Below are 14,025 nucleotides of genomic sequence, written 5' to 3'. Positions count from 1 at the left end.
AGGTGATACTCTTTTGAAAAATTCCCGGTTGTGATTTAATTTTGCGGCCTGTTCACTTATTCCTCAGTTAGAATGTTGCCTTTATCACTGAATTCTTCAGATTAAAGGAGAATAAAAATGATGTAAACCGATGCAACCTGGTCTTGTATGTTTCTAGTGCCAGGGCACGAGGAAAACTTCCTGGTGGTGGCGGTGGTGGTGGTGACGATGATGATGACGATGATGGTGATGGTGATGGTAGTGATAGAAACTGATGCTGCAGATGAATTGGTGGGTGTAGTAATTTAACTACGCTCCCCCTCTCTTAATCTCCCTTCTTCAGCTTTACATCCTGTCCACTAAAGAAACTGTCAGCAGCCATCTCCTCTGCTTCTTATGGACATTCAGGTTGGACACAATGGCACTGGGAAATCACATATCAGATGACTTCATGGTAGATGACTTTAATATCCACCACAGTAGCCAGAGAGGCTATACGCTAGAATCATTCAATAGCCAATGAAGCCGCGGGCCACTAAACCAATATGGCGTGCTACAGCAAAATGGATGTGTTCCGTGGAAGCCCTGTCGGTTGCAGTGTAATTTAATCCAGCCCTTAGGACAAGCATCTCTCAACAGAAATGGAAAAAATATATATGTTCGAAATAGAGAATTAAGGGAGTGGATGAATTGTATAACCCTTCGCTAACCCCCATCTATGCTCCCAACTTCAGAGACTTCCATTTTTCCCTTGTCTCATTTAGTATTACTGTCAATGCAAATTGGCTATAAAAGCAAAGGAAAATCTTGTTACTTTTTAACGGACAAATGGGCAAAACACCTGGCTGTTGAAAGGCCTGGGATTTCAGGCTATTTGTTTTGTGGACAAGCTTGAGAGACTAAACACCTATTCACCATGGAAACAATAGCAAACATTTTTACTCCGGTCCCTAACTCTAAAGTGTAATAGAAGAGACAGAGGGAGCGAAACACGTGAATTGAATAAAGGACAGAAGTCTTGGCTGGCTGTCAGCTTAACTGCTTCATAAAAAGGTGCCAATCTGGAAAACATATCTCAGCGTGTTGAGCTCGGCTCAGCTAAGCTCCTGACTCTTTAAAGGCTGTCTCTGAGAGAAGGAGAAAACACAAAGACACAGGGGTTTGAAAGCCACCTAGAGCTGCATTCACACCACAGGCCAAATTTTACAGAAAAACAGATACAAGTACAGTGTAGTCAGCAGCGTTTAGGACAAGAGTGTTAAACATCAAAACTGGCACCCCCTCACTAAAAACAAATTTATTTTTCTCATGCATTAGCCCACACAGTGCACAAACCTTTACACTTTTTCCTCAATAGCTGAAGCAGTAATGCATTACACTGCATGATACTGCACTAATGCCATCCATATGAGAACATAACTGTGCTTCCTATTTTGTAATATCAGTGAATCCCTAAGACAAATGTGTTTTTAGCAAGTGGCAGTGACTGCGCCTACTGACAGTGACTCCTCTGTCTCCCATGTGAATACAGTCTCAATTCCACTCCATCACCTTGCTTTGATAAAACCTAATTTCCCAGAAGCCCCAACTTCAGATGAACTCAGTTAGGCTCAGTTCCTATGCCAAGAAGCAGACAACTTAACATGTAAAGTGAGCTGCATAGGAGCATAACATAATACTGAGGGGAGGGCACTCCTTTTTGAAGTGAGTTATAAGTTTCAAAATGTCTCAATGTAACTCCCCCGTGAATTCCATTGCCATTTTAGGGAAGGGTTTTCCTCAAGTGTTGAGAGCAGTGTGAAAAGCTTGGCTGAAAACAGAACATGAAAGCGCCTACTTGGATCACTGTAATGCCACTCTCAAAGCTCTGTAGTCAACTTGTGAAAACATGGCTGAGGGATAGTATGTGTGCATGTGTTTCTCTCTTGCTCTGTTATATTAAAATAAAAGCATTAGGTCAGGGAAAGGCCACCTAGGTTTTGTAATTCATGTCAAGTTAGGCTATTTGGTTTCATATTTCTCTGTGAATGCATGTAGGTATTTTTGCAGCTTTTGGAAATATATCACACAACACCGTAGTACTTCTAATATTGATATGAATATAATCTTGAGATTAGCTGTAATTGTCTTTTCAGTATCACTGCAGCCAAATGATACGCTGCTACTGTTACTGCACTCTTGTGCATAAATATAAGGAAAACCACAACAGACGCAGATGCTCAGATATACGAAGGTATGGCATGGTTGGGTCCACTTTTCCCTTTAAAGTGAAGGGTCACTGGAAATCAGTACAACTCCATTCTGAGTGATAACCTTTATCCTATGCAGAAATATTTTCCCGTCCTGACTGGATAAGTATGAAGCTGATGTGAATCATATGCAATTATCTTTGGAGTCACCAAATTTCAACAAACTATGGGAGATTTCGGGGCATTGTATGACTGCTAACTCCACCATCTTTAAAATACCAAATGAGGGAATATCATTTGGAATAATGGTGTTCCAGTAGAGTCCAGAGACTTGTAGAATCAGTGCCAAGGAGCATTGAAGCTGTCGTCTGCTCATGATGGCCCAACACCTTACTAAAACTTTGTTGGTTTTTAATTATAATTTGTGATGACATGGACTCACAGATGTAGTAGTATTCTCTGCCCGGTCTGAACTCAAAGCCCAAGGAGAAGGGAGTGAAGAGCTGGAACTTCTCTGAAAACTTGAGCGGTCCATTCGGGGAGTGCGGCCTGTTGCACTCCCAGCGTTTGAAGCCCTTGGAGGTGTGGTCGCATGTGCTGTAGCCATCGTAGTTGACCATGTAGAGGACATAGCGCTCTGTCCGCTCCTCAGGCACTGTGTCTTCATAGTGAGGACAGTAGACATCCAGGTAGTCATTTATGCACACGTCAATGTGGTAGTCTCCACGATGGAACCTAGGTGGAAAACAGAAGAGAGACAGGAAGCGGTTAACCTTTTGATATATATATTAAGTGTAAGTACGGACTTCGCGATTGTGAATGTTTTTCATGCACTTCAAAAGTTTATTAGACAAATCTAATAATCTTAATACATCTGTGTGTTGATGCATCAACATTTTTCAATTATTATGGATAAAAGTTGGTTTGAATTCAGCACATACACGTAAAGAATGCAGGTTTGATCTCTCAGTATTCTTTCAGGGTTGTGTGCAAATTTACAAGCACCAGCGCTTTCATCCTCTGGCTTCAATAAATTTGGGGGGGTTGGTTTATCTATAAATCTAGCATTGCAACAGATATTTACTCAAACATACACGAATGATAGCAAACTGAAGTATCCAAGTCTGAGAAAATATGCTTTCAAGAAAACAGTTTTTTTTGGTCTCTTAAAAAAAAAAAAAAAAAAAAGACTTGGAAAAAAAAAAAAAAACACAGAGACAGAGCACCTCAGGCTGAGTGCAAAGTAGAAATGATTGTAGGGATACAGGATGGTCCAGACAGTAAATGTCATGATAGGAAAAATACACAGCCTAGCTGTCTCTGAGGGCTGTGCAGTGAGGCATCTTTACAGCTGCAGTGATCTAGAACAGGCCGCACAGGGTCAGAGGGCTTCAGTACATACAGGCAGATTCATCAAAAGGCCACACACTGTCACAAGCTTACATCTACACACACACACACACACACACACACACACACACACACACACACACACACACACACACACACACACACACACACACACACACACACCAAAACAGTTTTATCTCTGTTGCCCGCAAAATAGGTCTCTTACCTGTGGACATTTTACAGCTACCAAAATTAAAGCGCAATTCCTGTGTTGTGAGTTTCTGGTTGTGTCTAGGATGGTTTGACCCTAACCCTGGGGTCACAGGAGACTTAACTGAGAAAATATTGGAGAACTGTAAACTGTAAACTAGGGATGCCCTCAATTTGGCACACACACTTGAATCTCTCTAAGAGTGACGATGCGAACCACAAAGTTGCAAGTACAAGTACACGCACACACACAGCTGGTGCCACTGAATCATTTCACCCAGAGGCCAGGTGGTGTGAGTTTATAATTGAGACCCAGTTTTTATTGTTGCAAGAGCACAACCTGACAAGAGTTTTGACAAAACTTTTAATTGAAAACCACCACTGCTGCCTATAAGACGGGCTCCTCAAGCCCCAGAACGCACAAGGGGCAGGGCGTACAAGAGGCTAAAATAATTTTATCCTGAAGACTCTGGAGCTTCAGGATTAACATACTGAAGTAGTACTCTTGCAGCATGGTGACCTCTTTCTCTCGCCTCGCAGTCTTTTCTGTTGCTCTCATGTACAAAATGTCCATTACATCTTAAAGATTTTCTAAAGAAATAATATTCATGGTTCCTTCGAATGGTGGATAAGGGTTATAAATAACAAGGACTATTTCCTAAAACAGTATTTGCAGTTGGTCTAAAAATACCAGCAGAGAAAAATGTGATTTTCATTGATTACTACAAGACTAAATGTCTCAGACATTTTCAGATGCTGATGAAAATACATTGCTATACAATGGTATAAAAATATCTTTCTCATCATCTTTTTTCCTGTCAATCTCTTTTCACCCACTTATTTACTTTCCCTATTCAAAAAAGCCTTGCTGTTCTCGTTACTTAAATGTACTGTTTGAGTTCTGACTCTAAAGAATGGATTTTATAAGATTAAATCGCTGTATATGCACTGAAAACCCTTATCCTGCTTGGCTGTGTTTACTTCAATCTGCAGTATGTCTAGACAAACTACGCAGAATTACTATCACAATGGAAACCAGACCACTTGTTTTGAAGATCAAATAGCAATTTGTCATTTCATTCATGTTGGTATAATCACATGATTAATGTAACAGTCAAGCGACAAATCGAACCACAGTAATTTCTCATTACTTTGATCATGTGTTTCCTCTGGCTCTGCTCTGTGTATCTGTTTATGTGTATCTGTTTATGTGAGCATGAGCTTCCATGAAATGGTGTTTTTTCTGTGTTTACCCATGTAGGGTAAATACCAATGTGAGGGTGTTTACAACCAAGGCATGGAGGAGCTCATCTGTAACATCTCTCTTAAAACATATCTGTGGAGGTCCAAGAACAGGCATGCATCTCGCTCACTGCTTTAAAATGTCACAGACTTAATGGTCACAGCATCTGTGTGTGTGTGTGTGTGTGTGTGTGTGTGTGTGTGTGTGTGTGTGTGTGTGTGTGTGTGTGTGTGTGTGTGAGAGCACAAAAGAGAATGAGTGTGTGTATGTATGTGCATGTTTGTATGCATGTGTGTGTGATGTTTCAGCTGCCCTTCTCTCCCTGCCTCAGCAGTCAGAATAGTGGCTCGTGGCCCTGACTGCAAATGAAGCTGAGGATGTTTGGGTGAGTGAGCACATAAAAAGGGACAGGACAGGCATTTGTAACACATAACACACTCACACACACACACACACAAACACAAACACAAACACACACACACACACACACACACACACACACACACACACACACACACACACACACATATATATATATACGCAATACACAACCAGTACACACCTCCACACACATACACACCGATTCACATACATTAGGTTTGTGTTATCAGCTCAGTGAGCTCCCTGGCACATTGGCAAAGGAACAGAAGTGAGACAGCCAGAAGCTGCTAATGGCACCGAGTGAGAAAGAGAGGGAGGGTGAGAAACAGGGAGGGAGGGAGAGCGAAAGGACCTGGTTCCAAAAGAGAGTAAGGGAATACAAAAAATAGGCAGTAAGACTGAATAATGCAGAAAGTATTGCCAGGCTCCCAGTGAATCCAAGTCTTTGCAGGAGTTATTCAACCATGCATTTATCATTAAAGGAGATTCTACTAAAACTGCATGTCCATGACATGACATGACTGTGCGTGCAGCCAACGTGGTAAATTTTCGCCAGATGTATTCAGTGCAGGATTATCATCAAGATGTGTCCCAGAAAACTTCCTGTATTTTGTAGAAAGCTGTGTTTATTGTCCTCATAAAAACCCTGATATCAAGGGACTAATTTGGGAGTTTTAAATGTGGCTGGTGTCTTGTTTATAGCGATGGCAGCCTTAATCGACTGCTGCTGTTCTATAAACACTCCCACTTTTCAGCAGAAACAGGAAAGCGTTCCTATCCACAATGTTGTGTTGTTCAAACATACATCAGCCTCTGTGCAGGATACACAAGAACCAAGAGGTTGCAGCAGTGGAATGTAAATCAAGGCTGTGCAACGTTAGAATCCCAAAGAGTGAAATATAGGCAGGAGTGACGGTACAGTTACACTGGGGTCAATAGAAGAAAGTAATTGCATAGATACTGCAGGATTAACTAATCCAGTGGGCACAAAAGAAAATGTAAATTAAAGCTCCATCAAAATTGGTTGTTTTCTGTGTGTGCCTGGAGTGTGCCACTAGAATAAGTATAGATTTTCTCAGTCTTTGATTAATAAATTCGTCAATTTTGATAACCAGTTATATATTGATCTATTACATTTATATTTAAATTAAAAATATAATTTAAAAAATATACTTTAACAATACATACATTAAAAATATAATTAAATTGGCCAATTAAAAAAAATTATTTTCTGATTCTGACTTTATATGATAAATAAATATTAAACTTGTAAAATGACCAACTGTTGAACTCTGGCACATGACGGGGTGACTTCCCCCACCTGTTATTGTGTATAAAAGAAGGTAGCAGCAATGTGCAATACGTGACAACAAGCCAGTCAGAGGTGCCGTGGCTGCGTTTCAGTGGCACACTCCAGATTCCATACAGTGAGAGCTTACATGATTATTTCTATTTATGTTCCTAAGATTAAAACTGAAAGCTGTTACAAGTCCCATCCAAAATTGCCCAGATGGAGGAGGCACCTCCCAGATGGAGGTGTACCCCCTTACTCCGCTTCGAGGGCCGCACACATGCACACACTCCACCCAACCACCACAGTCACTTCCCTGTATTTTACAACATACTTCTGGTATCATCATGAGCAATAATCTTCTCCATTCTTGTGAGAAGAGTAGCAACATAGTGTGGCAGCGGAGGCTTTCTAGCAGTAAAATAGGTAATTAAGGAGCAAAGTTGGATGGCAGGCTAATTGTCAAATGGTGATAATTACATGTCTTTGTCATGCCGCATCTGTCCCAGTGAGCTGAGGGTCACAACACAAAGCCAGCGAAATCAGTTGGACACAGAGTGTGGGTGCATGTGTGTGTGTGTGTGTGTGTGTGTGTGTGTGTGTGTGTGTGAGTAAGCGAGTGAGTGAAAGAGGTGGAGATAATCTTTATTACCAACTGATTACATTTTCACACTGCCTCCTCAGGCCCTCAGGACTGAAACTGAAGGGCCAGGCATTGTTAGCATGAACACACGGTCACATACAGATACATAGGGACACGCAAACAGAGTCACAAACAGAGAGAGTGAGTCTGGAAGAGCTCGAACAGTGAAGTGAATGCAGGGTAAGGTGGCACACCACTGCAGTCGCTGATTGGCTCATTTCCATTTCAATTACACAGCCCAGTGACATTGCTGTGCATACACTCGGGCACACACACACACACACACACACACACACACACACACACACACACACACACACACTCACAGAGAGACAAAATCACACAACTACACGTACACGCACAGGCCCTGCACGCACGCACACACACACTGTACCCAATGAACTCCCATCAGCCACTTCTCTGAGCTGTGCACCGGTGGCTGCAGACAGAAAGCAAGAAGGACAGGGAGAGATAGCTAACCTGAGTGAAAGAGAAAGATAGAGAAAAAGAGGAGAGCAAAAGCTCAGTGGCAGGCAGAGGCAGAGAGCAATCCAAGGCATCTAACCAGTTGAATAAGTGAGATTCAATAGAAAGAGGAACTTTTCAATGTGCTGCCGTAGCAGCACGCTGCTCTAAATACCACTACTCAAAGGTATGACCCAGGAGGAGAGGCACAGAGTGATTACTAGCACAGGATGTCAGGTGATTAAAAAAGTTGCTGTATGAAATGTTTTTTGTTTAGTATGGGTAAAGGTGCTCTAGCAAATTCTCACTCGTCAATGCTTTTCTTCTGTCCCCTATGTTGTCGTTTCTCCTAGACATAAAGGGCAACACAGTATAAAATCACAGTCACATCAAGCAGGCCTTAATGCCCTTTTAAAGGCTAAACCTTAAGGCATCTCTGGATAGAACAGCGCACATTGCGAGAGAGATTGTTATTGGTGTCACTCTAAGACAACATTTTGACTTTAAGGATGGGCAATTGATGAATTCACAGTGACAAAATACTGTAAAGATGGTGCACTTTTGTATGCAAAAAGAAATGCCTAAAACAATCCTGCGTTATGCTCTTTACCTGCAGAGACTTTGACAAGAACTGGCCAAGACTGTAGTGCTTACACACTGCTTACAGTTGCATGCATTATAAAGTCAAAGCTCCATCTACGTGAGTATAAAAGATCATCTTTGTCTCCACCTTTTTTCCCCTTTTCTGTGTTCTTGCTTTCTTGTTTGTCTCGCTCTTAACCCTTCCGTTTATTGATTTTTTTTCCCCACCTGCCTGAGTTTCCCGCTTGATCCCTGTCCTGCCTATGACCCCAAATTAGATATATTTACATTATTTCACCTCTACCTGTTGAAATTGATACATCTGATTGATACATCTGATTGATACATCAACATCTATTGAAAAATCAAATCACAGTAAACTAGAAAGTAGAAAGGTAATGGGACCTTAAGAGACAAATCTGTGATTGTTTTGTTCCCAACTTTTCTCAGTATCCTGTTTTGTGTGAGTATACTACAGACGCGTGTATGTGTGTGTGTGTGTGTGTGTGTGTGTGTGTGTGTGTGTGTGTGTGTGTGTGTGTGTGTGTGCGTGCATGATCCTTAACCAAAGGATCATTTGTTGATTTTGGTCCCGAGAGAAAATATGTTTAGACAAGAGGAGATGAACTCTGACTGAACCCTGACTAAAGTACACATGCAAAGGTCTTTCCAGGACCTTTCAACACATACCCCACAAATTAAAATCACAAATACTTCTTGATATAGTTTGTGCAGTTGTCTAATTACAGATAATTGGTTCGGGGTCAGAGGATGAAAGGCAGAGAGACTAAAAAGAAAGAAAGAATTGAAAGACAGAGAGAGGCAGAGGGAAAGAAGAGACTGTTGCAATTGATCATTCTTGTTTTTAACAGCAGTCAGAAAAGGCCTTGGCCTTCTATCCAGAGAGGTATTCCCCTTCTTATTGCTGATGGGAAAGTAGTGTAATGGAGAGCAGAGAGATGGGTGAGGAACAGATAACTTCATCCAATATTTACTGCACACTCCACAATCATGACTGAATCATGAATTATCTTGTCTGTGAAATTTCATTCCTCACCAGCCCACGATTTCAACAATTCTCTTCATTGGGACCTGGAGATGGAAAATATTTTTTTCCTTTTGTCTGTTGGACTGGCAAGAAATGACAATACCACCTTATGGGATATTCATATTACAGCTCATAATACACAACAGACTATTTCGCAACCAGTCTAACAATCGTACGAACCATGCTGCATCAACCTTAACTGTAACTGGGCTTTGATTACTGCTCAGAAAAGTTTAAATGCCAAATGTCAAAATCTCAAAGGGTCAAGAAAAACAGGTGTTCAGACAGGTTGTAAACCAGCGACTGGGTTAGCCCGATTATCTAGGCCATCTGAATTATTGTTAATAATCCCTCATTTCAACTTTATGTGCACAATACTGTAAGTACAGTAGGTTATATTTGAACTAGGAGTAGGTCTGTATGAACACTCGGGCAATAATTTTACAGTTCGCCCTTGTTTTCTTCCAAAAAAGCTGACTGGAAGGTTTGTTAAAAATCGGCATTATCAGACTGCTCATGTTCCTTTTCCCATCGGACTGGGTTGTAGCAAAGTTGCCATGTATCTAAATCTCAGCTATTCACTTGGTGACTACAATGTACAGTTAATACTGATAGGAATGATAGCCAAAACTATGAAAATAAGACCAAGGATGTAATAAACCAGAGTTAAGCTTTCCAATCTAAGATCTCGTTTCATGTTCTTGCCCTACTCTGATTTGGTTGTAGCACCTTCTGAGATGTTTTGAAAATCCGAGACCATGATGCACCCACCAAAATGCTGGTACTGAGGTAGAGAGGTGGCTAAGGAGAAAGAAAGAGCAGTGAAGTCAGGGGAAGAACATGTGAGTGTGTCATTTTTTGATATATGAGTTGACAGTCACATTCCTTGCTGGCTAAATGGCCGATAGGTTTACAGCACTGGGGGGGGTTTGGGGTGACAACATAGAGAGATCAGACCTATAGAGTATCACATATTACTGGTATTGCCTCTGGGACACGGTGGAAGGCTGGGGTATGTGAGAATGTAGGCATATTTTCATATATTTATACGAGATATTTTCTGTAATGGACAAACACACACACACACACAGACACGCACACACACAGACACACACACACACACACACACACACAGAGTGCATAGCTGCTGGTCATGGTGCATTTTACTGTGTCCATCTGCTGTAGCTTTATGGAGGGTGTACTCCAGGCTCAGAGCAGGTGGTCGGCCCAGTATAATATACTGACTGTCATCAGTTTGGGACACAGGGACGTACCCATGCATTCCTTCATCTCTTTCTCACACCTAATTTCATTCATCCCATCCTAACCCTTTCTCCTCCTGTCCCTCTCCCTCTTTCACATCTCTCCATCCCTTACACCCCCCCACCCACCTCGCGACACCCACCCACCCACCCCCAACACCACTGCCACCCTTGACTGTGATCTTATGATATTCATTTCTGCCATTTATGTCTGTCAGCGCTCATTTTGCCCCAGGGAGACAATGAATTAAGAGCGGTGACAGACAAGTTCTTGTTCTGCTCTTGGTGCTGAGTGAAACTGCGAGATGTAGGGCTCCAGTGAGTGCTTGATGTAGTCTGCGTCAGCATGCTGCAGCTCAAATTCAAAACGGAGGAAAGAAAATACAGACAGATACTTCCTCTGAGCTCATCTACTCACTACTCTGCCATTTTTATGGTTGTATAACACTGATGTGTGTAGGCTATATATGTGAGTGAATGGCTGGGTGTATGTATGTTGGTCCGTGTTTATCTCTCAGTGTGTAAAAGGGTTTCTTTATGTCTCTGCTCATCACCAAGGGAGTCAGGGAAAAATGACACATCCCCCAACATCCTGTCAGACCCTGAGGCCATTCTCCTGAATCATCACTGCCCCAAACTTACTTCATTCCCTTTGTAAATACTGAATACTCTGACATGTTTACTGGGACCCGGCTCGGTATGTGCACGCCCCTAGATGCATGCGAGTTTATGCACAGTCACACATGGGCAGTTAGTGTCAATTAATAGCTATACATCATTGAGTGGTGAAACGTGTTTGCCGTTAATCATAAGTCATTGTTTTATAGTGACAAGGTACTTGGCAGCTGAGACAGAACAGCAGCAATGAAACTGCACTGAGCCGTGTAACATGTCCTCCTAATGTGAGAGAACGGGAGAGAAGCACATCCTATACAGATAGGGACAGACCTGAAAACCTTGGTCTGTTATTTACTTCTTTACCTGCACTCAGCTCTGAATGACCAGCTAGCAGTGAATTGGTTTCAGACAGTTAGACGAACACAAACACCCCACATGGCTGTTAAAAGTTGCCATGCGTCCGCAGCAATTAATGCTTATATAAGTATAAGTGACATAACTAAACACTTTGATAGGTGGTGTGACATGCATGTGTAAATACAGATGCAAGAAAACATTCCCAGGTGCATGTTTTTTGCATTTGTAAACGGTAGGCGACGTTGCATAATGTTCCTTGGTGAAAACCTTAAATGGAACTAAAAGGGTCTCTTCAAATTGGATGAAGGAGTCACTGGATTGAAATTAAAAAAAATCTGGGGTGTTCAAATTAAAAGTCGTATGTGGAGAATAGAGGACTCTGCTCACTTAAATCCAACGCAAGTATCTAATAAGACCTAGGCATTCACCAGGGCAAAATAAGTATGTTTTAAACAATGAAGAACAAGATGACTTCATGAGAGCTGAACTACTAATGTACACCCACGCTTAAACCCCATTCAGACTGACAAAATAGCATTTGATCTTCATGGGTCAACACATCATCTAACCTGGCTTTGCCATCTTCTTCCTGACATGGGTTGAAAAAAGACTGGACATTATCTCGCTTTTGTGAACAGGAATTTTATTGAATTTTAAAAACCTATAACCTACTTCTCGATTTGTCTGAAAAAGAAGAAACAGAGAGAGCTTGTGTCCTGTAGACCTACGTCATATCTCCTGTTTGAAAGAGGTATTGCAGACAATTTTCTCTTCTACCTTCTTTTTACTTAATTCTTCCTGTGGCCCACGTGTGTATGGCACATTAAAGATGAATGTCAGCCCACTTTTCTTCTGTTGTTCCTATGTACGGCTGTAACTCACTCCCTGTCTCACTCTTTCTCTCAGGACAAATGATCAGCAGATGGATGGAGGAGTGAAATGAGTAGGAAAACTGGCTAAAAGGGCAGAGATGGACAAAAAAAAAAGGAAAGGAAGCATACCATGTAGGAGACATGCGGAGTGGGAGGTGGGAAAAGAAGAAAGGCATATATGAAAGTTTTAAAGCTGTAAAAGATGGAGGAAATCATAAAGGGAAAGGGAAAATGTGGGTACAAAAAAATTTAGAAGCAAGGATGAAAAGAGAAAAAGCAGTGAAAAAAGGACTCACTAACATGGAAGTGTCAAGGACAAACACATGCACATGCAGACCCACACTGACAACCCCATTTACTGTTAATACACTAAATACACACGGGCAAACACACACTGACCTTCAAGGTAGGTTGCAATGGAGCCGTGTCAGGGTGTTATGATGTCACAATTTTCATAAAACCCTTGCCCCTTTCACAGTTCACAAACACTGGCAGTATACTACTGTAATGTAGGTGTGACTGTGTGTGTGTGTGTGTGTGTTAGGCTTTCTGTGATTTACGCTGATGTAGGTATGTAAAACTTAAAGAGGGAGCCATGGGAAGCCAGATGGTAACAGTTATGCATTATCTGTGGGATGCAATTGCTTCACTGACAGATTGTAGCTATATTTGTGTCTGTTGTCATGTGAAAACCTTCATTCCTCGAGGGATCCGTATATCATGTGAGAAAACTCTACAGCTAATATAACTCTTTCAAATACCTTCAAATAACATCAAAAATGAACCGTCATCAAGTGGCCATAAAGGGTCTCTTTGTTTTTGCTCATAGATCTAAAATCCAATCTAGACTCAAATTTTATCCAGAATAGCTTGAGACTAAATGTGTGTTAGGTGTTGTTTTGCGAAGCGGTTCATATGAGATGGTCAAAGACGAAGGTCACAGGGTTGAAGAAAGTTTACTAGACGGTATTATTTTTTTCTCCTTTATATAAATATTTTACCTTTTATCTGGAAGTCTGGAAGTTTCATCACTGTACAAACACATTGTAATTTAATGCGACATTGTTACAAAGATTTTTATAAGTCTGTCACTTCAGTTGGAATTGTATATGCACATGGACTTTTCCACCGGCATGCAGCCACTTTATCAAATGTATTGATCTAGTATAATTGTACAGCTGCTTACAAAGAGGTAAGCAAGTGCTGCTAGGAATCTTACAGATTTAAACAGTCTTGTTAAATGCGAGGTCTCTGTATTGGTTAATACTCTGTCTTCCTCCCACATCTTAACTCTCATATTTTCAGGGTCATTCCTGGATTTCAATCTTGATTACTCCTGGATAGTTTCATATTACATGACCCTCACCAGACTGGTTTGGATAAAATCATGTTTGGAATTGTTTTGTTAGGCATCAAGCACCCACCCCACTGAGTTAAAACTATATGAAAAAGCTTTTTGGGATTGCCATCACAAATGTTTGCTCTAGGCTGACTTTTTCACTCTTTCCACCATAATCTGCTATATCTTTCCAACG

At 41.3% G+C, this 14,025-nt stretch overlaps 1 protein-coding gene across 1 annotated transcript in view; it reads right to left on the bottom strand.

Moving 5' to 3' along the window:
• Positions 1-14,025, bottom strand: part of efna5b (ephrin-A5b) — a 91,950-nt gene that overhangs the window by 14,994 nt on the left and 62,931 nt on the right. Inside the window, exon 2 of the mRNA XM_040154152.1 lies at positions 2,611-2,903. Within this exon, the coding sequence (XP_040010086.1) occupies positions 2,611-2,903 (293 nt within the window). The remainder of the gene's footprint in view (positions 1-2,610; positions 2,904-14,025) is intronic.

This window comes from Xiphias gladius, chromosome 19 (assembly GCF_016859285.1).
Source record: "Xiphias gladius isolate SHS-SW01 ecotype Sanya breed wild chromosome 19, ASM1685928v1, whole genome shotgun sequence".
Classification (NCBI taxonomy): Eukaryota; Metazoa; Chordata; class Actinopteri; order Istiophoriformes; family Xiphiidae; genus Xiphias; species Xiphias gladius.
Note: the sequence above shows the minus strand (reverse complement) of the source record. Positions and strands in the feature narration are given on the sequence as shown.